General features: G+C 37.8%; 1 protein-coding gene across 2 annotated transcripts in view; it reads left to right on the forward strand.

Annotated features, from left to right (window-relative positions):
- Positions 1–324: 324 nt before the first annotated feature.
- Positions 325–25,522, forward strand: part of nrp2b (neuropilin 2b) — an 82,437-nt gene continuing 57,239 nt past the window's right edge. The window contains exons 1-3 of one of the 2 annotated variants that reach the window (XM_051118601.1): positions 325–1,128; positions 9,169–9,343; positions 23,992–24,173. In XM_051118601.1, coding sequence (XP_050974558.1) covers positions 1,059–1,128; positions 9,169–9,343; positions 23,992–24,173 — 427 coding nt within the window. In that variant the 5' untranslated portion in view covers positions 325–1,058. The remainder of the gene's footprint in view (positions 1,129–9,168; positions 9,344–23,991; positions 24,174–25,522) is intronic. The other variant, XM_051118599.1, reaches the window with a different exon arrangement.

Consider the following 25,522-nt stretch of genomic DNA (forward strand, 5'->3'; position numbering starts at 1 on the left):
TGGTTACACCACTTGACATTTTTTGAATATTTCCTTTTATTTTGAAAATAATATAGCTATTATATAAATATTTCTTCCAAAATACATAAAACCCACAATCGAATACAAAGATTGCTTTTCAAAAAACATATCACGTATGTTTTAAACTAGACACTTAAGATATTTTAGAATTTTGGACCATTATTTGTCAGTGACCCATTGTTAGCAGCATACATCGTGTACCTCCTTGAAGAAACTCTCCAAACCAGCCTGTGGTTTCGCACAGCCACGAGCGTTTGACGAGCCCGTGTGGCTGTGGGCGCTTGTGTTTCTCTCGCTCGCCTTTTTATAGCGTAACTGCGGGACTAGTGGCTGGTCTTTAATCAGAGACTGGAGAGGCGGGCCGAGGTGCTGACTGTAATGCGATAGCTGCGCCCGTCCTTAATGCTATTACATCCACATGCTGCTGCTGCCGCGCAAGACTCAGCGCTCAAACGCAGAGACGCGCAGTGCCAAAGACACAGCGCACGGAGTATCTCTATCACAAGACTTCAGTTACGGACCCTCTGCACAGACGACCTTACCCGAACTGCCCTTTTCTGACAGTTTTCCGCCGTGGCCAGTGTTTCCCAATATCAAGATAGAGCGTTTTGTGCTGGATTCTGTGGGGACGAAACCGGGAAAACGCTTCATGTCAGTTGGATTTGAAGGCGAGAGAAAGCGGCGCTCACCTCACTCACTCACTCACCCGCTGCTATAGCTCGAGGAAATCAAGCCAAAATATGTTTTCGCCCTGAACTCTGGCATTCAAAGACAAAGTTGTTTAGTTTTAATCAGCCGTTTTATTTCGTTGACGTTGCTTTTGTTTAGGATATAACTGGAGATGTTAAACAGCCAAGTCTGGGTTGAATTTACGCATCCAGCATTTTGAAGCACATCGAGAAAGCAGGCGGAAGAAATTGTTATCAGACTAAAGGCACAAGTGGATACATCATCAGTGGACAAGAACATTTTCAAAGAACATCACAAGAACTTCAGCATTTCCTCTACGCGCACTGGGTGAACATCACCCAGAAAAGATGGATTTATTCACAAAGCTCTGTGGATCTTTACTTGTCTTGTGTGCGGCATTAGTTTATGGAGAGGAGGGTAAGTTTTTCTTGCCATTTGTTTTTTTTTTATCTGAATCAGTATAGGTTTCCATTAAACGCGTGTGCTATAATGTGATATTGCAGAAGGCACTGCGACCACATTATTGATATATCTCAGTTTATGTCATTTTGTGTATTTGTACTGAATTTTGCTTAGGGCTGTTATCGTACCTCACAACTGACAGACAAAACGGCAAATATTCTATATTCAATACTTACTATCTGAAAAAACGGCAAAAGAGTGAAAATAGCAAAACAAAACCAGAACGACAACATTAAGATGATGAGCCTCTCTGAAGCTTTCAGAAGGTTTTAGTGTGATGGGTGAAAGCTCACCGCGTGCGCTGGCAGTCTCCTGCCCGCTGGAGGTGACGCGCGCTCGGCATGAGCTCCGACGAACGCCGCGCTCCACACTGGACACCACCGCACGTTTTCACAACACTATTTTGTGTGTTTTTATTTAATTAGCAGTGAAATACGGTTAATTGTTGTTTCAGGATTCGGGGCATTTTGTTCACAAACGCACAGATAAACTCCAGAGTAAATTACGCAGCAGATTCTCTTCATGCCACGAACGGGATCCTAAATTAAGCCGCCTATCACTTAACCCTTAAACATGTAATATATGTATTTTTGACCTACGAAGTCGTAACTCATCATTTACGGTGTTTTTCTAGTCATAGTGTTCCTGTGTCATGGTTACTTAGTCTTGACGACTGTATTTGTGCAGCCGCGGGCACATGATCGAAGCACCTCCAGTGACTCTCGTAGAGAATATCAACGGGGATACAGAATATAATGTGTATATTTACCTATAGGCGATCAATAATCTATATATGTTTGCACATATTACTGTGTATACACTAATAGATTTTGTGTTTTTGGTATTTTAATAGCTTTTATGTGACATTTCTGAACTCGTTGCTGGTGATTCGAAAGACAGGTTTTGCATTCAAACTATCTTTAGCGAGTTTTATTAACCTTCCTGACCGATTAAACTCACTTCAGCCACTGTCACGCTAAGGTATTTTAAGGTAAACCTTTAAAAAAGTCTTGTAACGGTAACATATTTTAGCAAATCAGAGGGAAAAATGACAAAAAATGACATTATTAACCTTTATGAATAAGTAAACATATGTGTGAAAGATAACTTTGCTTTTACAGAGTCGATGTGGTATCTTTATTGAGTCTGTCTCGGGTGAAAACCAAGTTTGAAGGGTTTTTTGAACGGGGATTTTTATTGTTGTAGTCTACACGTTTTACGTATCACGCGATCACTCTGAAATATTCATATATTTTTCAAGATTTCTTTTTCATTTCTTTGTAACTTTGCAGCCTCACAAAATAGATAACGTTTTCATTATACATCATTTGTGTGTGCAAATGCGTAGTAGCAGAACACTTTAATGTAAATTGAGTCATTTCCACACAAGATAACCTACTTACTGGAGGATTAGTTCACTCCAAAATAAATATTGTGTCATCATTTACTCACCCTCATGTTGTTTCAAACTGCCCTCTGTGGAACGCAAAAGATGAACAGTTAGGACTTACAGTCTCAGTCACCATTCACTTCTATTGCATTTTTATTCCAAACAGTGAAAGTGAATGGAGACTGCTAAGTGTCCTTTTGTGTTTCATGGAAGAAAGTCATTAGGGTGAATAAATGAAGACAGAAGTGTTCAAGTTAAGTTTTTGTTAGGTCTCTTTTTACTCTTTCAACATTTTCCCTCCAGTAAAGTTCTTTTGGACTAGCATTAGCTGTATTTTCCAACCAAATGTCGACGGCAGTGCTGCCAGACCCAACAGATCTGTGTTGGGATCTGCACCTGATCCAAGAGAGAGCTCTCCACAGGGGTCCTTCTAAAAGCCCAGCTATCTTTCCAACACAACAACAGTGCCTTAATTAGTCCTGTTAAGCTTCAGACGGTCTGAATCAGATGGATGAATGGTTTTGAGAAAGGGAGAATGGCTTAACCATCTACTGCTGGGACAGGAAGCCCTGCTGAAGTGAGCTGGACTGAGCAGCTGATGAAGCACACGCTAAACGACAGGGGGGCCGAAGCCTCTTGTTCTAATGCGGACAGAATGTAATAAGACAGAATGGTGGAGCTCTAAGTGTCTCATCACTGCGATTAAATATCAGCTATTCATCAGCAGACGCTCGCTCAGTGAAAATGAGAAACCTTATTGACTTCCGCCAGTCAGCTGCTGATATTTTCCAGCTCCTCTCCCGTGGCGGCGGTCATGGCTGCCGAGCAGATGAGCCGTGTGTGGCGATAGCATGCGGATGCGTGTGCATCTACATGTTTGAGCCTGAAAGACAGCATGTCCGGATGCTCGTCCATATTTTTCCCGGTGTACCTACTGGTACGAGCGCAAAGAGCATGTTGTTGGCAAAGCCTCGGCCACCTGCGCCTGGAGGCAACGCTGCGATTGATTACATGCTTATGCAGCTGTGCAGACACACCTGACCACCTGCAGATCCTCAACACGCTCCAGAGAAACTGCAGCTACCGGAGCAAACTCAACTGCAGTTTAGCACACATCAGTATCCTGATAGAGACCGCTGTGTGTCGTGCCGAATTTCCGAGGGAATATGAGAGCAATTCTCTCCTGGCGCTGGTTGTTTTCCGTGGCGTACAGAGTGAATGGGATCTCTTTAAAGTTTCATCGGATCCCTGCTAAGCCCATTTGTCATGTTCGTTTTCTGCTGTTCAGTGGCCCCGAGCTTATTTCATTTTCCATGCGCACATCTTTGGTTTTTATAGGCGATTGGTTCTGAGTTTCACTGTTGACTTGTTCATCCAGCTCTTAATGTGAGTCACCTGCTTTTAGTCTGTTGGAGCTTCACTTTCTATGTGTGTGTGTGTAGCGTTAGGTTTCGTCCAGCAGCACCTCCTCTGAGCCCTTTATACTGTTGATGCTGATGAAAGGCAGATGTGGACTTCTGGCAACCTCTTTGTGTGTGTTTAAGGTACTCTGTGTTCTAACAATGAGTTTGATACCAAGATCAGGGCGATGCATTTCATGTCTAATCTCTTCAGATTACATATATCTAAGTGACTTTTGCAGAATTAGGAGCCTTTCGAATAACACATGCAAAAAAGTCCATTGGCTGTTGTCTGTAATTTAGTGATACATTAAGCACAGCTCACACAGATGTCACTTTCTGTAGGTTGTTGTAGCAATTTCCCATGACCAATGTGAATATGAGCAAAGCTGCCCTCATGCGAAACTCCCGATCGCACAGATTCCTATCGGATTGACCTGATTTGCCCTCAGAATTCCGTAGACCAAAAGTAAATGTGACCTCACCTGTAAAATTTCTAGATCAGCAACCCATGAACCGCAGAGTTTAAGCAGAAACAAATGTTTTGGTTTGGATGATGGGCCAATTAGTTTCAAAAAGTTTCTGCAATTTCTAATCCGTTTCAATCGTTAAACACACCGGATCTCCACCAACAATGGCCATTATGTAAATCACTGCAGTTTGTTGTCATGTCTGCTCCCTGGACTGTTTTCTTCTCTTTTCCGTCTCATGTAATGGGTAATATTAGCACTCCCTCAGCAGAAAATGGGCCTGTAAATCAGCTAAAAGAAGGTCAGATATTTGTATTCGCGCCAGCAAATGCGCCGGCACTCGTTCACTCACTCTCGTGTGGCAGGCGCTGGAAAAGTGCTGAAACAGTGCTATTGGGATGAAATTCAAAACAAGCAAGAAACCCATAAATAATGCAGCTCCATTCTCGTTCCCCCACCCACCTGCTCAGCACCGTTTACAGTTACTTATGGCCCTAAAGCGAGGGGGCCGGCGGCAGGCATACCCACCGGCAGCATCCTCAATCCTGCAGGAAGTGAGGCGGGGAGAAACGACGCGTATCTAAAGAAAGGAGAGGAGCGGGGTTGTGCGAATTGACAAAGTGCCGACACCGGAAGCTCTGACAGGATGAGATCTGTAGCGGTTGTTGTGTGTACTCAGCAGAACACGGTTGTGGCGAATAGTGAGCATGGCGTGAGTCTTATGCTAAGTGAGGATGGAAGATACTATTGATTTGCCCAACAATCAAAGCTATTGATTGGTTCGGGCCAATATTTGATTTTGTGAATCGAAGGAGCGCTATTAGTAGATTTAGTTTCTATTGAACAGTGTGACGTTTTGCTGTAGTGTGGGAAGGCTGATGCTATGAGACCAGCGCTGAACAGTCTTATCATTTATTGACCCAAATAATACAGGTCAGCTTCCAGGCGCTGACACCTAGTGGTGTGGATGTAGAATGTGCGCAAACATTTTTAGAAACTGGTTCCGCCGAAATTTGATTTTGTGAAGGAGATCTAATTGCTGTAGTGTGGGACATCACATGATATTTTGGCAGGCCGACTCTGTGAATAAACTTTGGACAGTTTGTCATTTATTGCTCCGATTAAGATAGGTAATTTTACAGTTGCGTACAGTAATTTTTGTTGCACTGTCTGGTAAGGCAGTTGTATTGGACTTATACTAACACCTAGTGGTGTGGATGTAGGATTTGCACATTGTTGTGCACATTTGTGACCCTAGACCACAAAACTAGTCTTAAGTAGCATGGATATATTTGTATCAATAGCCAAAATACACTGTATGGGTCATTTGTATTATCAATTTTTCTTTTATGCCATAAATCATTAGGATATTAAAGAAAGATCATGTTCGATGAAGATATTTTGTACATTTCCTACTGCAAATATATCAAAACTTTATTTCTGATTGGTAACATGCATTGCCAAGAACTTTAAAAGTGATTTTCTCAGAATTTTGATTTTTTTTTGCACCCTCAGATTCAAAATATTCCAAATAGCTCGGGCAAATATTGTCTTATTCTAACAATTCTATCAATAGAATAGCGTATTTATTCCACTTTCAGAATTATTTATTTCACTTTCAAAAAATGGACCCTTATGACTGGTTTTGTGGTCCAGGGTCACATTTTAGAAATGCATTATTTATACATTATTCATTTTTGTTATTTATTTTTTAAATGTTTAATTATCATGGATTGTACTGTTGTCTCAAAATGATGTTCTCAAAATTATTAGCTTTTATTATTAATCTCATGTGAGCATACATGATCTTAAATGCTAGAACGGTTTATTTCTGTATGCTTTCTTTAGTAGTGCAACTTTAAAAAAGTTCAGTGAAACAAAATCGTGTTTTACGTTTTCAGCGAAATAACATTTCCATTCCCCAACACATAAATTTCATCTGTACTTGGCGCACAGCAAATCATCCACAAACACACATGCATGCACACACACACACACAGTGTGTTGACTCTGGCCCATTCATGTATTGCTGTGATAGCATGTGGCAGAGACTGTAGATGGATAGACTCTTTTAGCAGTGCAGACACAATAATTCATGAGGCCACCACACACAGCAACACAACACTACTGCAGTATCTGTCGCTCTCTCTGCTCAGAGCGGAAATGAATCTCTGCACTGTCAGACCGGTTCTGTTGAGGCCCAGAGCTTAGGGAGGAAGAACACCTCCTAATGAGACCCATCAGCCTGTCGACCCTTCTTTCTGCGAGTACTCGCATACACAAACGAATCGACCCGGAACATATGAGAAAGTGATGATTCTGGGATTGTTCAGATGCAGCCTACAGGAGTGTGTTTAGCGCAAAGCTACATATTTACTAATTCAATGAGTCAGTGGGTTGCTCGAACGGCTAGTCAGAATGTTTCAGGTTGATGAAGTGCATTTATGTAAAGACACATTGTTGTGTTGAAAAACAACTGGATGAAAAGCAACAGAGATGTGTTTCTAAAACTTGGGCTATTTTTAACTTGACATGCTGTCTTAAAAATGCAGTACTAGTGATGGGACATTCAGAAACAGCATGGGATCTGACGCAACCGACAAAGACGGCCATCTGCATGTGTGTGTCTATAGTCGTTGTGTTTTAGAAAGGATAAATTAAAGACTTTTCTGAGATGCAAACGATTTTACATCTAAAGCACGTAAAATATAAAAAAATATCAAGGACTGTTTAAAAAATCTAGGCTGTTTATAAAATTATAAAACTTTAAGAATATTCTTTTTGTTTAAACCAAATATTTTTCTCCAATATAAAACATTGCACTTGCAAGAAACTGTTGTTTGGCTATTTAGTACAAAGTTTGTTGTTTGAAGCAAGATGCGTTGCATCAGATTTCTTTTACACACTATTTTATGCAGCGTTGAGGTTTATAACCAATCAGACGCGTTTCTGTTGATCTTAAGAATGCACTGACCAATCAGAGGTGCCTAGATTAGTCAGCGGTGAAAGTGCCGGAACTTTGAATGCGCACACTCACAAATTTCCTCATCATAAACAACACAGTGCAGATACGATGTAAATAAAAGATTGATTTTGTAGCTTCAGTGATTATAGTGGGAGTTTTTTCATAACTTGCCCTGTTGGATTGCAATCGCAAGATGTCATTGCCCTATTCAGTATTTGGCGAAGCACTGTGTTGGAGCAAAGGTGAGCGGTCTGCTGGTTTCAAAATTAGGCTGTATTTTGCCTGGTTTAGTTGCAGTATTCTTTGAATGCAGTGTAAATCTGGAAGGCATGAAGAGGTCGCATCCTACCACATCAATCTTGTTTTCCGACGGTGAGAAAGTCGGTGACTGAGTGTGAGAGATCAAGTGTGCAATACAGATGAGTTGTAATTGTTCGCAGAAAGCGCTGTGGAAACCAGCCACAGACCTCAAACTGTCAATCAAAGCCCTCACTTCCTCTGAACTCCTTCCCAGCGTCCCCACTGGGCCACTATGTGTGACGCTACAACATCGGCTCAGTGCATGTTGGTTGCGGTGTATTTGTTGTGAATTTCAAGTAACGGCAGCAAAGTGCATGCCGTGCGTGCCGTGTGTCCATCTTTTCTGGGCCACTGCTGGTGTATGATGAGCAGGACCACACGGAATCCGGCACCACAGAATTCCACAGATTCCCACAGAATTGGAACGCCTGTGATCTGCTGAGTATTAAACATTTGGATGGCACTGCTTTCAACTGCAGTTTGACTGTAGTGCTTTCTGTTTAAAGAAAGTGTTATATTAAAAAAAGAAACAAGTTGTTGTTGTTTACCTACCCTCGTATAGTTTCAAACCTGTTTGACTTTCGGCAGAACCCAAAGAAGATATTGTTTCAAATGCTTTTGTCAGTGGGATCCAAAACATATTTGAACCCCAATGACAATGTCTTTGCATCAACAAGAACAGCTCAAGAAACAATCTTCAGAATATCTTCTCCAGGCAAGTTCCTGAAGCCATCTTGAATCATTCAGTGTCTCCGCACATTAAAACATTTATATGCCGCCTCTCCGCGAATATGCGCGCTGACATCGTAGCGCTCTAGCAGAGGTTAAACAGCTGTGCCTCAATACTATGATCAGAGCAATAATGAATGAGAGCCATATCAATTATTTGAGCTGTGGGAGCCGAGGGCTTGTTCGGGAGGAGAATGGTAAACACAGGCAGGGGAGAGAGAGAATGAGTGCACTATCTCTGCGCTTTCCACACAGAAAGGCATCTTTGTGACTGATCACAGCATTGGGTTGACCTTTGACCTCATGCAGACACACTTCCTGTCACTGAATAGCTTGTCATTTGTGATAGAGTGTTTTTTATTCTGAAGAGACTGTTGAAGAATGTGTCCTAATGTTTGCAGATTGCTTGTTGTCAGTGATACAGTTGTATACCAGATGACAGCTGGGACAAGTGTGTTTGACACTGGACACAGCAGATTCTTTGATTTCCCAAGTTTGTGTTCATTCGTATTAAACATCGGGACACTGAACAAAAGCCTTTAGTTGCCAAGTCATGACTGCTTCACTTATTGACTAGCAGAGGTCAGCTATTTCCTTTCACTCAATTAGAGTCATTTGTGTCATATTGATTCATGGGTACTGAATCACTTCAAACAGCTACAGAATGGCCATCTAAATTAACTGGTTTTAAATCCTAAATATTATTTAAGCTAAATTATTTTTTACCTCTCGTCTTCACAGAGCCATGTGGTGGGCATTTGGATGCCAGTGACGCAGGATACATCACTACACCTGGTTATCCGCTGGAGTACCCGCCCCACCAGAACTGTCGATGGGTGATCACAGCGCCCGAACCGTCGCAGCGTATCGTCCTAAACTTCAACCCGCACTTTGAGCTGGAGAAACTGGACTGCAGGTAAGCAGAAAAGGTTCTGAGGCTATATGTGACCCTGGACCACAAAACCAGTCTTAAGTAGCACGGGTATATTTGTAGCAAAAGCCAAAAATACATTGTATGGGTCAAAATTATCGATTTTTCTTGGATATTAAGAAAAGACCATGAAGACCATGTTCCATGAAGATATTTTGTAAATTTCCTACCATAAATGTATCAAAACTTAATTTTTGATTAGTAATATGCATTGCTAAGAGCTTCATTTGGACAATTTTAAAGGTGATTTTCTCAATATTTTGAATTTTTTTGGCAACCTCAAATTCCAGATATTTAAACAGTTGTATTTTGGCCAAATATTATCATATCCTAACAAGCCATACATCAATGGAAAGATTATTTATTCTGCTTTCAGATGATTTCAGATGATGTATATATCTCAATTTCCAGAAAACTCACCCTTATGACTGGTTTTGTGGTTCAGGGTCACATATGTAGTTGATGATTATTTAGGAAATTTAAATCTATATATCTATCAGGGTCGGAAATTAATGAGGACTTGTGACAAAAATGCCACCAAACTGAACAAAAATGCCCCTATATTCAAGACAAAGAGGCAAAAAATGTCCCTGCACAATTAAACACTGTATTACGGCTGTTGCAATTAAAATGAAATGTGAAAATGAATGAAAAGTGTCAATTCACAGAATTACATTTAGATTCACTCACACTGCATCAGATTTCTTTTACATGCTGCTTTGTACAGCGTTGAGCCTTATAACCAATCACATGCATTTCTGATGAGTTTAGGAATGCATTGGCCAATCAGAGGCGCTTAGGTTAGTCAGCACTGAAAATGCTGGAGCTGTGGATGAGTGTGTTGAATTCCCTCATCATAAACAACACAGTGCAGATAGGATGTAAATAAAAAATTAATTTGGTAGCTTCAGTGATTATAATGGGAATTTTTGCATAACTTGCACTGGAGTAGACTAACGTCATGGACTATGTTTGTCTCTGAGTCCAGAATATGACGTGCCCATGATGAAACAAAAATGTTTTATGTTGTTTTATATATCAGTATTAAAAATCAATATTACAATATAAAGAGCAATAATCTGCAATAATGATTTTTGTTTGAAAGTGCAAATATTGTAAATATTAAGGGGCAAAAATTGGGCGCATATCAAAACTGCCAAGTCTGTATTTCATACACCAAGAGGCAACAAGGCAATCTTGTTTACTTTCTTTTATATAATGAATCGTATTTTTTTAATTCTGCTGCTTTAAAAAATGAGTTGATTCAGAAAAGACTGCTGATGTTTCTTGCCTAGTGATTATTGGAGCCTTCCTGTGACGCCCCGCTGGGTCTGGCTCTAGTCGGCATTACGCACACTCTCTTCACTTTAATTAAATATCCAATAAACAAAGCTTTGACACACATTTCTGGGAATCATGAAAACGTTCAGGCTTGAGCTCTCTGCATGTGTTTCACTGGCAGCTGTGTCGACTCCTCCCTCTATTGGACAGCAGCAGAAATGCATGAATTATAACGGTACATGGAGTTTGACTGTATTTTCACAGTTTGAGCGGATTCGTTTTAAAGCATGATTCTTGAAGTGGGACGAATTCGGCGGGAATTAGCAATCGCTAGTGAAGACTTTGACGTTCGTGAGTCATGTTTTACAAACCCTTCTCGGCAGAGCGACAAAGCCTGTCACAACCTGCCACTTCTAGCTCTCTCACTCTTCTCACTGAATTTTGCCCTTTGTCCTTTTGGCATTTATTAACATTTTGGATCTATTAATTATACATAGAAGTGTTTTTAAAGAGAGATTTATGGGATGGCTTTTGACATTCCTTTGTTGAAACTGGAGCATTAATTTTTCAGCAGCTTTTGTTGAAAGTGTCTTCACCGAGCACTTCCAGTGAGCACAGCAACAGAGAGAGAGAGATCAAAAGACAGAGACAGGAAAGTCTGATATGTGTTTCGTTCCAGCACTTTGCTTACCCCTTAGTGGTTTGTGCACGGGATAGTACTGTTGTTATTTTCGTCTCTCGTTCTCCCTCCACCCTTGGCTTGATTGACAGAAGATGCGGCACGTTCCATTACATCACACATCCTTTTCCGTGCTTTCCTCCCGCAGGGGATTTCTTTGCGCGTCCATTAGTAAACAGAACTCCATATTGAATCAGACACATTGCTACATTTGGAAAAGAGGAAAGTGGACAGTTTCCCAGTAGTTCTCAGGTTTACACAGTTCTAAGACTTAAAACAGATGTCTCTTTTTTTAACTTTCTGTATTCACTCCCATCTGGTGCTCTGCTGCAAATGTTCAGACTAGATTTTTTACATCTTTTGAAGAAAATGTAAGCACTAGCCACCATGATACTACTACCAGGGCATCACTATGTGCTTGCTAAGGTATTCGGAGGAGTTTATAGTGTGTTGCCATGTGTTATTTGTCTGTTATTTTGGTTACACGTAGAACTATAATTTTAATAATGTGTTTTAATATGTTAATATTTAAATTATTTTAAACTTATATGTTTAAAATTAGTGCTGTCAAATGATTAATCGCATCCAAAATAAAAGTTTTTAAATAATATACGTGTATACAGTGTATTTTTATGAAATACATATACACATTCAGTATATATTTTGAAAATATTTACATGTATTTCCATGTATATTAAATAATGTGTATATTAAATAATAAATGTGTGTATTTATATATACATAATCAGTATACACAGTACACACACATATATTGTTTAAAAAACGTTTATTTTAGATTCAATTAATTGCGATTAATTGTTTGACAGCACTATTTAAAATATAAAATATAAATAGAATTGATAATAATTAATAAATAAAAAATGTTTTAAATATAGTGTTTTAAATATTTTATAACATTTAATGCAATAAATATAATAATAATTTATTATATATTAAACTAAATGTTGTATTTAAATATATGTATATAAATACAAATATGTTTACCATTTATCATTTTTTACTTGTTTTTGCAAGTTAATGTTTAATTTATTTTAAACATTGTTGAACGTTATTATATATTTAAAATATTAAATATATATATATATATATATATATATATATATGTATATATGTATGTATGTACACACACAGACACACTACTTGATAAATATTGACCATTGATTAATAGTATTTGTAGTTATATTTAATTATATTTTAATAAATAAAAATGTATATATATATATATATAAAATATTTTTAAAAATCATGTTTTTTCATTGTGCATTCCAATTAATATCAATTCAACTGCAGTTGGGTTATTTTGATATAAAGTAAAAATAACTAAAAAAAAAATACAGCTAATTAACAACAATATAACACATTAAAAACATGATAACATAATAAAAAACATGATTTTTGAAAATGTAAAAAAAACTTTTAGATATTTTATATTTTTAGATATATTTTTTTAATTGTACATTTGAAAAATAGAAACAGAAATTATTTGTATATAATTATTTTTATATAAATATGTTTAAAATATTTTTTTAATATTTAATGCATTTAAATGTAATATTAATTTACTATACATTTAAATTAATTGTTATATTTAATTATATTTAAATACATTATATAAGTATAGTGTTTAAAATATTTAATAATAATTAATGCAATTAAATATAATATTAATTTATTATATTTTTTAAATAAATTGTTGTATTTTATTATATCGAAATAAATAAAAATATATTTCACATTTATAATTTTTTTACTTATCGTGAAGTGTTTTAAACTTCATCCTGACCCTGTTCTCTACCTTTCTATGTCTCTGAAGCCCTGTGACTATTTAAACCACATAAAGGTTAAGTATGGTTATTTACGGCCTATGATTTCAGCGTAGTACACAAAGATAGAAGCTACTGTTAAGTCTGATCCGTAGGCCTCGTAAATGCACAAATTATATATCAGTCTCTTCTGTTTAACACAAAGCCAGACTCTTCTCAGCTAAAATCATCACCCTGGCTCTGCCTTGTTTCTTTAAACTCCCTGACTTGTTCCCTGCTGTTTTTCTAGCAATTATTGTTTTTGTCTCTTGGCCAGGCAGATGAATTAAGGACAAAGTTGGGACTATTGAGCTCTGCTGGGGATCCAACACAATCGCAGTTGTAAATGCCTAGTAAACACTAGCACAAGTCGTAAAATGATCTATCCATTAACATGCTTAAACACAGCCACCTCGGATCCTCGCATTAGCTTCGCAAGACGAAACTGTCACGCAACGCCATACTGGGAGACGTCACAACGAACTCTTTGTGAAGTGGACAGATGGTTTAATTGTGTTCTCGAGACTTACAGACACAGGGCAGGGTGGAGTGAAACAGACTTTTAGCTTTTTTAAACATTTAATAACAGCTCTTATCATGGGTGCGTGTAGTGTTGTAGTGCTTATAAGCATATTGCGGTATACGCTATTTATTTGATCTATGTTGATCCCAAGGTAGTAACAGCTCAGTGTCTTTCCACTGGACGCCAAACTGGCTCCATCAGCAGCTAAGCGCTATACTTAATTTATTTAACCTCCCTGTCAGATATGATTATGCAGCTTAGGGATCATATCCAGGCATCTCAGTCCTAACTGACAGATGTTTATATGCACACATGCTGAAAACTGGCTGCGCTACAGGGTTTCCCCTTTGACCTCATGAAGTTTAGTCTGCTTGTCTGCCACCACACCCCTATGTTTCATCTTTCCACTTATTTCTCCTTAAACTCTGTCATAACCTCCCTTTTTCGTCCAGCCTTTCCGCCTTGGTCTGTAATTCCCACTCCTCCTCCACCCATCTCAAAAGAGCAGCTCCGATGTGAATTTCCATACTGGTCTAGGGTGGTTTGGTATTGGTTGATTAGTATAAAAGCTAGTTGACTAAGGACTGGTTAGGCTAGTTAAATATCAATTTGATATCCACTCATGGTGGTTCCTCTCTCCTTCCATTTCCCGCTCACTTGTTCCCTTTTTCTTTCCCTCCATACATTGTGTCTGAGTAAAATGACTCATCTCCCAAAGCACGGCCCATTCTCAGCATTGCCTTATTCCACATTTCCTATTCAGCTCTCTCTCTCATCATGCATAGATGAAGTAAACAGTGTTGATAGTCTAGCCACACAGTCTGCAAACACAGTTCTCTGCAGGGACTGAAGGTGGGCTCTCAACCAGTTGTTACTAAAGCAAGGAATGCCACTTTGGAGGCAATACATCTTTTCAAAACCTGGACAGGCATCCAGTGTTTAGAGCAGCATGGAAATCTGAAGTAAGCACGTTGCTACGCTAACAATGTGACACTCTAATGCGCATTGCAGTACAGAGCACGCATTATATTTCTAAAGGATTAGTTTACTTCCAAAATAAAATTTCCTTATAATTTACCCCTTTGTAATCCAAGATGTTCACGTCTTTCTTTCTCACTTACAGCAGATTTGAGTATAAGGGTTTTTTATGAATCTTTGCAATCGCCTTTCCTAATAACGTGCTAGTTAGCAAGTTTAGCGGTTAAATGCGGCTAAAGTAAACTGGCTTGTCACTCCACAGAGAGAAGCGAGGGGTGGGGCGAGCAGTGCTCATTAACATTTAAAGCAACCTCGACCAGAACAGGATGAAAAAGGGTGTTTTTTACACTACCATTGAGAAATTTTAACCAAAGCATGTTATAGCCTTTTCATTAAGACCCTAAAGAATCATATCAACTTGTGGAAAATGGGCATCTGATGACCCCTTTAAAAAAAGAACATTTATATACTTTTTAACCTACTCTTGCGCTCGACCTCAGCCCTTTGAAGCTGCATTGAAACTGCAATTTGGGCCTTTAACAAGGGTCGCCAGGTTTTCACAACAAAACCCGCTCAACTGCATCTTAGAACTGGCCCTAAACTAGCCCAATCATGTTTTGGTGGGGGTCCCCCAGTAAAATGTGCATTCAAATGAGTAAAATTCGCATTTTTGGCAGGATTCCTCTGGTAAATTAGAATTTCAGAGGATAAAAATATCATGTTATTGGGGTCGCTTAAACCTGTGAAAATCCACAGACTTGGCAACACTACCTTCAACCCACTGATCCTCATTGAAATCCAGTATATGGAGAAAAATCCTGGAATGTTTTCCTCAAAAACATTAATTTCTACACGGTCAGCATCATGAGTGCAGTAATTATCCTGCCTACCTTTTGGAACAGACTTGTGTCTGTAGCTCATCTTTAAATGGTTTTGAAACATAGCCATTAGGTCACGAAAAGGATGAGTAGAAAAAGTTGCCTGAGAGAGTGATGAAATCCAGAGCATTTTGGCATATCAGTTGGGTGACAAGAACCAGATGCAATCAAATGCAAAAAAAAAACAAAAAAAAAAACAGTAAATCTATCAAAGTTTACAGGTACAGCTCAGCGCTTACACGAAAGACAGCGTTTTACTTGTCGTAGCGGCTTCATTCGAATTCACCGGATTGTTCTGCGGCTTCTTGGCACGGTATCAGATGTGTCCCGCTCCTAAAAGTTATAAATAGATTATTGTGGAATAAATATAATAAGCATGGGTTGATTTATCATGATATATCTGTAATGCAATCAGCAAAGCTGCTCGACTGAATGACATGGGTATAGAAACAGGCTCTCTCTCTCTCTCTCTCTCTCTCTCTCCTTTACCAGTCTCTTACTCCATCTCTCTCTTTCATCTTTGTGTTTTTCTCCTTCCCCACTTTTTACACTTTACGCTATTCCAGTTTTTGTTTCCTTTTTTTTTTTATTCACTGATAACATCCCTGAGTGACATTTTACACACACACACAGACACACACGCACATATACATATATATATATATATATATATATAGCATTTTTATATTAAACATTTATTTAGTACTTTTTTTCCTTTGTAAATTTCAAAACACTTTTCATTCTATGCATTTTTGGTTTGGTTGTTGTATTTTTTTTTATTTCCTTTTTTATTTGAACAAAATAGTATCAGTTACATATATATAACATATTAATAACAACATAAGTATCAGCTTATTATATACGCAAGATATGGTAATATTGGTGCATTCCTGTTTTTAGCATTGGTTGATGTTATTTTCATATTTTTTCAAATCAGAATATTAGAATGATTTCTGAAGGATCATGTGACTGGAGTAATAATGCAAAAAATTCAGCTTTAAAATCAGAAATAAATTACATTTTTAAATATATTCAAAAAGAAAGCACTTATTTTAAATAGTAAAGACAAATCATAATTGTGCTGTTTTTGCTGTACTTTGGATCAAATAAATGCAGGCAGCAGAAGAGACTTTTTTAAAGAACATTAAAAATTAAAAAAACCTTTGACTGGTAGTGTATATATATATATATATATATATATATATATATATATAATTTTTTTTTTTTAGAAACATGCTGTATTACAGTGTACACTTACAGTGGCACACTTCACACTCTTACTACAACAAGGGGAGTCGAGGCCTCAGCGTTCAGTGACATCTCTGTATTGTCTTCTGTGCTGAGGGATATCCGAACCGACGATCGCCCGAGAGCATTTTTAGACCTCTCAACTCCGGCCACATGCAGAGCCGTGATCACAGACCCTGGGACACCCCACCGTCTCCAGCTGGGGTGCGGAGACAGCTGCCTTTGTTTCTGTCGTAACCTCACAGGGGATGGTAGTGATACTACAGTACGCTAGCCCTGCGTCTATAAACTAGCCTCTTAGTTGCTCGTGACTGGCGTTGAGCGTCTGTGAAAGGAACAATTTTACACAGCAGTTTCCCCCACTGTCTCTCGGCGTGGGGCTTTATCCGTGATAGATTTGACAAATGAACACGTCTAACCTCACAGCTAGATTTCCTCTCGAGTGAGGCCAACAGTAGCGCATGATATCATCACTCGGCGCGGCTCCCCAGGGGTCCTTCTGATCAATGCGAGTTTTCCGCTTGTAATGAAGAATCGATGGATGGTGTGAAGCCGGACAGGACTCAGGGGGGTCACGCAGGTCTCCCATACATATCACATCATTCTGTTATGACAATTATGGGCTTGCTATGCGCTTACAGGGCATATTATCTATATAACAGAAGATTTTAATTCTTTATTAAAGATTACAGATTGCTCTCTGACATTTCAGAGTGCAGTAACAACTCTACCTCGGTTTCTTTCTTCATACCCTTCTTGGTTTTACGACCAAATAAATGGTCGATCTGAGCGCAGTCTGGGAATGCTCTCGAACAAGCAGTTAATATTTTAGAGGCACTTCCAGTATTTTAATTCTTCCACTGGGTAAAATTGAGGTTTTTAGGCAAAGCCTTTGATTATTTACTTTCAATCAAAGTGAGTCTTTCGCCTGCAGTAAATCTCAATTTATTCATCTAGAAGTGAAAGTATAAAAAAGTCTGAGATATTTTAAAATGTGGGGTCAAAATGTACAAGTATGAAATCTTTTGAATATATTTTCTTCTAGGTGTATTTGTAGGTTTGGAAAAGGCTACTGACCTTTAGTGTGTTTACAAGTTAGTGTTGTTGAATGGCTAATGCTGTTTAAGGTGGCTTTTGATGAAAAGTGATTACATAAAAATCCAAATAAAATCCAGTGGAACATTTAAAGGAGAACTCCACCTCCAGAACAACAATTTACAATTAATTTATTCACCCCCTTGTCATCCAAGATGTTTATGTCTTTCTTTCTTCAGTCGTAAAGATCAGTGATTTTAATAAAAATATACCTTTATATACCTTTTAATGCCAAACGCTCGTCTTGTCTTACTCTGCCTGGACTGTTTTTTTCCGGTTCTTGGCAGTTAGGGTATGTCGAAAAACTCCCATCGCATGTTCTCCCTCAACTTCGAAATCATCCTATTTCGCTGTTTTAGATTTTTGTTAAAGGTGTTTGATCTTCTTTGCATGTTCACTTTGCAAAGACTGGGTCGGTACTTCTGCAGTGATGTAGAATGATTTTGAAATGATTTTTGAAGTTGAGGGAGAAAATACGATTGGAGTTTTCCGACATACCCTAACTGTCTTGAGCCAGAATACAGAGTTCATGGAGAGAAAGGCAAGACGAGTGTTTGAGATTAAAAAGTATTTAAATAACTGATCGTTTCTGTAAATAAGACCCTTCGTCCTTGGCTGGGATCGTTTACAACCGCATTTGGGATCGTTTGAAGCCACATTTAAACTGTCTTTTGGAAGTTCAAACTCGGGGCACCATATCAGTCCATTATATGGAGAAAAATGCAGAAACGTTTTCCTCAGAAAACATAATTTCTTTACGACTGAAGAAAGAAAGACTTGAACTTGATGACAAGGGGGTGAGTACATTGAGAGTACATTATATGTGAGTCTTTGTTTTGGAAGTGGACTTCTCCTTTAATCTAACAAGCCAATAATTTAAAACATGCTCCAGCAGAAAATGTATGGTTTTCTAATTGATTTTGTCCAATAAGTCCCAGATTTTGTATTGGATGTCAAATAAGAGTCAACAAAATGCCAAAAGTTACTCTTATTGAATGTAGTTTAGCTTGTATTTTTAATTTTGCTTAGTCTTTTATATCACACAGCCCAGCCATGTTGGCATCTGTCTAGTTTGATAAGCTTCCAAGTCACAAATAATTAAAAAGGTGCTTTTTAATTATTATTAATATTATTGATTTGGGTGAGTAAAGCGTTAGACATAAATAGACAGTTATACCTTGTTTTTTTCTGGTTAGAAAACAAAAATCTCTATCATTTTAAAATAAAAACCATTCTAGGGTGCAAACACTGCATCATAAAAGGGAGGTATGTCATTTCCATTAATGCCACCAAACAAAATGTGACCCTGGACCAATTTTTTGAAATAGAGATTTATACATCATTTATAAACATTTTTCCATTGGTGTATGGTTTGTTAGGATAGGACATTATTTGGTCGAGATAGAATTATTTAAAAATCAAAAAAAATCAAAAAATGAGAAAATCGCCTTTAAAGTTGTCCAAAAGAAGTTCTGATCTTTACTTAATATCCTAATGATTTTTGGCATAGGAAAAAACGATAGTTTTGACCCATACAATGTATACCTGTGCTACTTATGACTGGTTTTGTGGTCCAGGGTCACAAATTGCAAAAATAATGTTTTTAAGTTTCAAATATTTGTCCCATCATCTTCTGCCTTTAGTTGAGCCAGTGTTTGTATATCCAGCCTAGGTGATCCACTAACTTAAAATGCATAAATGATCTTCATTTTAAATCATAACTTACTATCTGACTCTCGTTTGCATGTTCCTGTAAGACACAAAATAGTCTCAACATTGTGTCAGCAAAAATGTGTGCATTGCCTTGTTAGATGCCAGGATCTGCAGGGCACCTCTGATGCTTGATAGGTTTGTGCAGGTGTGAAAAAGTGTCCTGGCTCATAGATACAACGTGTGAAATGCAATTAACATGCAGCTCTGATGGTGGAGGAAGGGTACATCTGCATATACTTAGTCTGCTGTGGTCAAGTCAAACATTCACACACACATACACAAGCTCAGGGTGCTAAAGCCTGTGTTTACCTTAATTTGCTGGTGTAAAGTAAGAGTGAAAACAAGGAAGAAGAAAAACAAGCGGAAGGGTGGCCAACAGAGTAAACAGAATCAGTCTTTGACACACAAAAACTGTGGAGTTTATGTAACACCAACACATTTTTTTGGGATCGGCCAACAATGCCAGCATTCTTACCCCAAACAGATTCAAAATAGCACCAACATTCAGTAATAAGATCCATGAAAATCAAATTACCCTCACATCCACAGCAAAAACAAGCCAGCGTTTGTGTTGTTGTTTGCTGCCCATGTGACTGTAATGGTCTGACACAGCATGTGTCCTTAGTGTTAGGTGAATGATGTTTTTGTAGGAGGGTTTGTGTCTTGGTTAATTGGCAACTGTGGTGATTCAAGAAAAACCGAGAGTAACTTTAACTCTGTACTGATTTGAAATGAAAGGATCTAATAGTTCAAAAGAGAACAGAATGCTGTGTGGTTGTGTTTTATGTGTCCAGAAGTTTATTTGAGAGTGTTTGTGTGTGTTTAAGGCTGGTTAAAGACAGCTGCTGGCGTCTGTCAGATGGTTTCGCTGTACTTTCATCTTTCTGCCTGTCATGTTTTCATCCTTTATCACAGAGTGGCCTGTCATTTTGAGGAAAGAGACAGAAGTGTGGGTTGAGGTGGGACGTGTTATCAAAGGCACCGAGGAGGGCTGTACAAATGTTTGATTGGAGGGTATTTGGTAGCTTCAGCTCCAGAGATATCCTCTTCTTACAAAATCTGTGAACCCCACAACCTGACAAATAAAAGACAAACAGACAGGGTTGAAGGAATTAAGATGTTGGCATGCTCAAAACAGTCTTTGAATGCTGAAAGTTGGAAAGTTTAAGGAAGTTTAAGTCTTTAAAGGATTAGTTCAATCCTGAATTAAAATTTCATGATAATTCACTCACCTCTTTGTCGTCAAAGGTGTTCATGTCTTTCTTTCTTCAGTTTAAAGAAATTAAGCTTTTTGAGGAAAACATTCCAGGATTTTTCTCCATATAGTGGACAATGGTTTGAAGGTCTAAATTGCAGTTTCAATGCAGATTCAAAGGGCTCTACACGATCCAAGCCAAGAATCTAGTAAAACGATGGGCCATTTTCTAAAAAAAAAATCTAAAATTGTATCATTTTTAACCACAAATCTTACATCCACAACTTCACACATTACATAGTCACATTGAAAAGGTCATGTGTGATGTAGGCGGAAGTACCGAACCTAGTGTTTACAAAAAAAGGTAAAACTATGATGTCGGATGATTCTTATTTGAGAAAAATGAGATTTTTGCCATACCCTATCTTTACTACTGTACCCTACCTGTTTACTGTATTTTGGTAAAGTAAATGCTGCATTGGTGAGCATAAGAGCCTTCTTTCAAAAACATTTAAAAATCGTAACTACAGACTTTTGAATGGTAGTGTATATTAACTCATAAGAAAGAAAAAAGACTTTTTTTATCACCCTAAACTGTTTGATACTTTTTGATCACAATATTATGTCTCATTTGGTCTGTTTTTATGCCTTTTAATAAATTTTAGAAGAAAACCTGTGAAACTTGAGCTGGCACATCAATGAATCATAACCGAGAACTCCATTAAGTCTCCCAAACTACGACAGAGCAATGCATTTGTCCTCTAGGAATAGACTGAATAAATATGTCAGCGGAGAGAAAGCATAGTTTCTTCAACTCGAGGCTCATTGATTTCTCTGTCTGTGCGCTTGTCTCTTGAGTTGGAGCAGTGTTTTATACAATGACTCTCTAGTGCTGAAGGGTACAGATGTTCGGAGGGTCCACAGGCTTGTTGAATTGGTGGTTAAATGAGGCACAGCTTGCTGTGTGGAGTCACATTCTTCTGCTAGTACAGCTACATAAACCTCAGCCTTATTAACACGACAGCACTGTGCTAAGTAGCAGCGTTTTTTACCCTCGCTGCCTGCCAGCTGGACCCAGAATCACTTTTGTCTGATGCGTTATTTTTTTAAAAGAATCTCTTTTATTCACATTTTCAAAAGAGAGATAATACACCTTTTTAATTTCATTCTCTAGCTGTTTTTAATTTACCACCATCAGGTCCATTTTAAAAGCTTTTCAGAGGAAGATCTGTATAGTAACCAAGCAGAATGTGTTAGGTGTGGATAATTGACATAGTTTCATAGTTAATTGAGATCAAACACCTTTTAGCCACAATCCCATTGTAATTTCTTCTGGCAAGGCTGTTTATATCTTGAGAGTTAACAGAAAAATAGAAGGATAACAAGAAAAGATCAAACTCATTATGCTGGGTTTAGCAGAACAGACAGATCTTTAACACACTGTGTTGTGTATCTGATCTATTTGTTGTGTTTACAGTCATGCAAAAATCTTCTAATTTCTTTCTTGTTGTGATGGACCGCCTTGCTACCAATATTAGAGTTTGTGTTTTATCATTTATCAGCAAGTTAATACTGGATATATATCGAATATATGTCCTTTTCCTCTATTTTATATTTAGATGGCCTTTGTCGTCACTTAAAGCTACACTTTAAAAAATGTTGGGTTAAAGACAACCATTTGGGGGTTTTTTGGCAACCCAGCGCTGGGTACATATTGGACAGAACACATGCTGGTTTATTTTGACCCAGCTTGTTGGGTTTTATACATTAACCCATTTGCTTTGAGTTACAGAAAAACATGGTAAAATAACACAACAGGCTGCATTTGGGTTTTAAAAATAACCCAGCATTTTTTAGAGTGCAGAAAAACTACCCAGCACAATGTTAAAAATAACCCAACAAAATGACCCAACAAGCTGAACCCAGCATTTGGGTTAAAAAAAATAACCCAACATTTTTTAGAGTGCAGAAAAACTACCCAGCACCTCTGTAAAAATGTTAAAAATAACCCAATAAAATGACCCAACAAGCTGTACTCAGCATTTGGGTTATGACCCAGTAAATGACCCAACAGCATTTGGGTTATGACCCAGTAAATGACCCAACAAGCTAAATCCAGCATTTGGGTTTTAAAAAAAATAACCAGCATTTTTTAGAGTGCAAAAAAACTACCCAGCACCTCTGTAAAAATGTTAAAAATGACCCAATAAAATGACCCAATAACTTGAACCCAGCATGTGGGTTAAAAATAAAATAACCCAATAAAATGACCGAACAAGCTGAGCCCAGCATTTGGGTTAAAAAAAAATAACCCAGCATTTTTTTAGAGTGCAGAAAAACTACCCAGCACCTCTGTAAAAATGTTAAAAATGACCCAATAAAATGACCCAATAACTTGAACCCAGCATGTGGGTTAAAAATAAAATAACCCAATAAAATGACCGAACAAGCTGAGCCCAGCATTTGGGTTAAAAAAAAATAACCCAGCATTTTTTTAGAGTGCAGAAAAACTACCCAGCACCCGAGTAGAAATGTTACATATAACCCAACAAAATAACCCAACAAGTTAAACCCAACATTTTGCTAAAAAAAAAAATGGCCCAGCATTTTTAGAGTGCAGAAAAAATTTACCCAGCGCCTTGGTAAAAATGTTTAAAATAACCCAGTAAATGACCCAACAAGCCAATCCCAGCATTTGGGTTGTAAAAAAATAACCCAGCATTTTTTAGAGTCCAGAAAAACTACCCAGCAGCTGGGGAAAAATGTTTAAAATAACCCAGTAAAATGACCCAACAAGCTAAACCCAGCATTTGGGTTTTAAAAAAAAATAACCCAGCATTTTTTAGAGTGACACAACAAGCTGAACCCAGCATTTGAAAAAAATAACCCAGATTTTTTACCTGGGTAAAAATGTTACAAATAACCCAATAAAATGACACAACAAGCTGAACCCAGCATTTGAGTTAAAAATAACCCAGCATTTTTTATAGTGCAGAAAAACTAGCCAGCACCTGGGTAAAATGTATAAATAAAATGAAATGATCCAAAATAAAATGATCCAACGGGCTGAACCCAGCGTTAGGGTTTAAAAAAAAAACAATGTAGAATTTTTTGGAGTGTATAAAATAATTTCCGAACACTAAATGTAATCTTAACATTTCAGTTTGACGGTTGCCTTGACCTCTTGTGTAAACGTTTCTGTGTTTGGTCTTCTCCATAGGTATGACTTCATTGAGATCCGGGATGGGAACTCGGAGAGCGCAGATCTGTTGGGGAGACACTGCAGTAACATCGCACCCCCTGCGATCATCTCCTCAGGCCCCGTCCTGCACATCAAATTCGTCTCTGACTACGCCCACCAGGGGGCAGGGTTTTCGCTGCGCTATGAAATCTATAAGACAGGTAAGCGTGTGCTACCCAGCAGGATGTAGTTAATCATAAACGATGCAGTGTCAAAGCCTCACCTGCTGTTTACGCATCTCTCCTGTGAGCTTTAAGCAGGAGTCTTCTGTGCTAACAAAGCATTTACAGCATAGAGAGAGTTCATGTGGGTCCGTTGAGCCTGTAAAGAAAGCAGGATTTCTGCGTCTCTCTTAACACGTATCACAAATTCTTCCTTTCACACAGGAAACACGTACCTCACTTCTTGCTTTATCTACCCACCACTCCTTGCAACGTGGGCTGCCATGTGTCAAATCCCACCTGCATGAGAAGTGTTGATTGGCTTTTGTCAGTCGGAGGGAAGAGTCCCCATTGGTCAGTGTGGTGTCATTGACAGCCCGCCATTTTTATTACCTGTGGTGTAGAGATTTGCTTTTGTAAACTGGAGGGAAAGGCTCTGATTGGGGAATTCAGAAGCAGGAAGGCAGGATTACCATTTATGACAAGTTCCAAATGGCTTTTATGGATTGGAGGGAAAAGCTGTGATTGGTTATTGGATCAAATGTGGTCCCCATAAGCTGCTTTCCTACAGAGTGATTTTATCACTGGAGGTCATTGCAAGGTTATGCACCAATTAGAATGCCTTTCAAATTGCAGTTCAGTTCCTTAATTTGAATTGAATTTGAATTGAGGTAGCAAACAGAATGCATAACTGCAATTTGAATGTGAATGTACAGAAGTGAAATTAAAATATTTGAAATTCATAACTGCAGTTTTAACTACAAAAGTTTATCTAGAAAGCCTTTAATTTTTCATTTCATTTGAAAGTTTTGAGAGAAAAGCTGTAAAAAGTAAAAAAGTTTAGATGGATGGGTGAATAGATGGATTGGTAGATGGATGGTAGATTTTGAAAATTCTGTAGAATTTTTATATATATTTCTTCATATTAGGGCCCTATGAAATTCATTGTATTTTTTCCCAAATATCGTTTTAATTTTTCCCAAATTCCGTTTTATTTTTTTTCCAAAGTCCATTTTTTTCCATGTAAATTTTTCTGGATTCCCGTTTTTTTGTTGTTTTTTTGTTTTTTTCTGTTTTAGTTTTTTACACTCAATTTTAATGGTATAATAGTATAATAATATAATCATGAAATGATGAAACTTACACAAATTAACAGTAATTTATTAAAGGGTTTTTTTTTTTTTTTCTCAAATTCAGTTTTATTTTTTACCAAATTCTGTTTTATTTTTTTTATTTTTCCTTTTTAGTTTTTCAGGATTCTGTTTTTTTGTTTGTTTTTCTGTTTGAATTATTCTAGACTACTTTTAATTTGTTAAATTAAAAACATTAATCATGAAATCATGAAACTT

This window comes from Labeo rohita, chromosome 9, assembly GCF_022985175.1.
Source record: "Labeo rohita strain BAU-BD-2019 chromosome 9, IGBB_LRoh.1.0, whole genome shotgun sequence".
Classification (NCBI taxonomy): domain Eukaryota; kingdom Metazoa; phylum Chordata; class Actinopteri; order Cypriniformes; family Cyprinidae; genus Labeo; species Labeo rohita.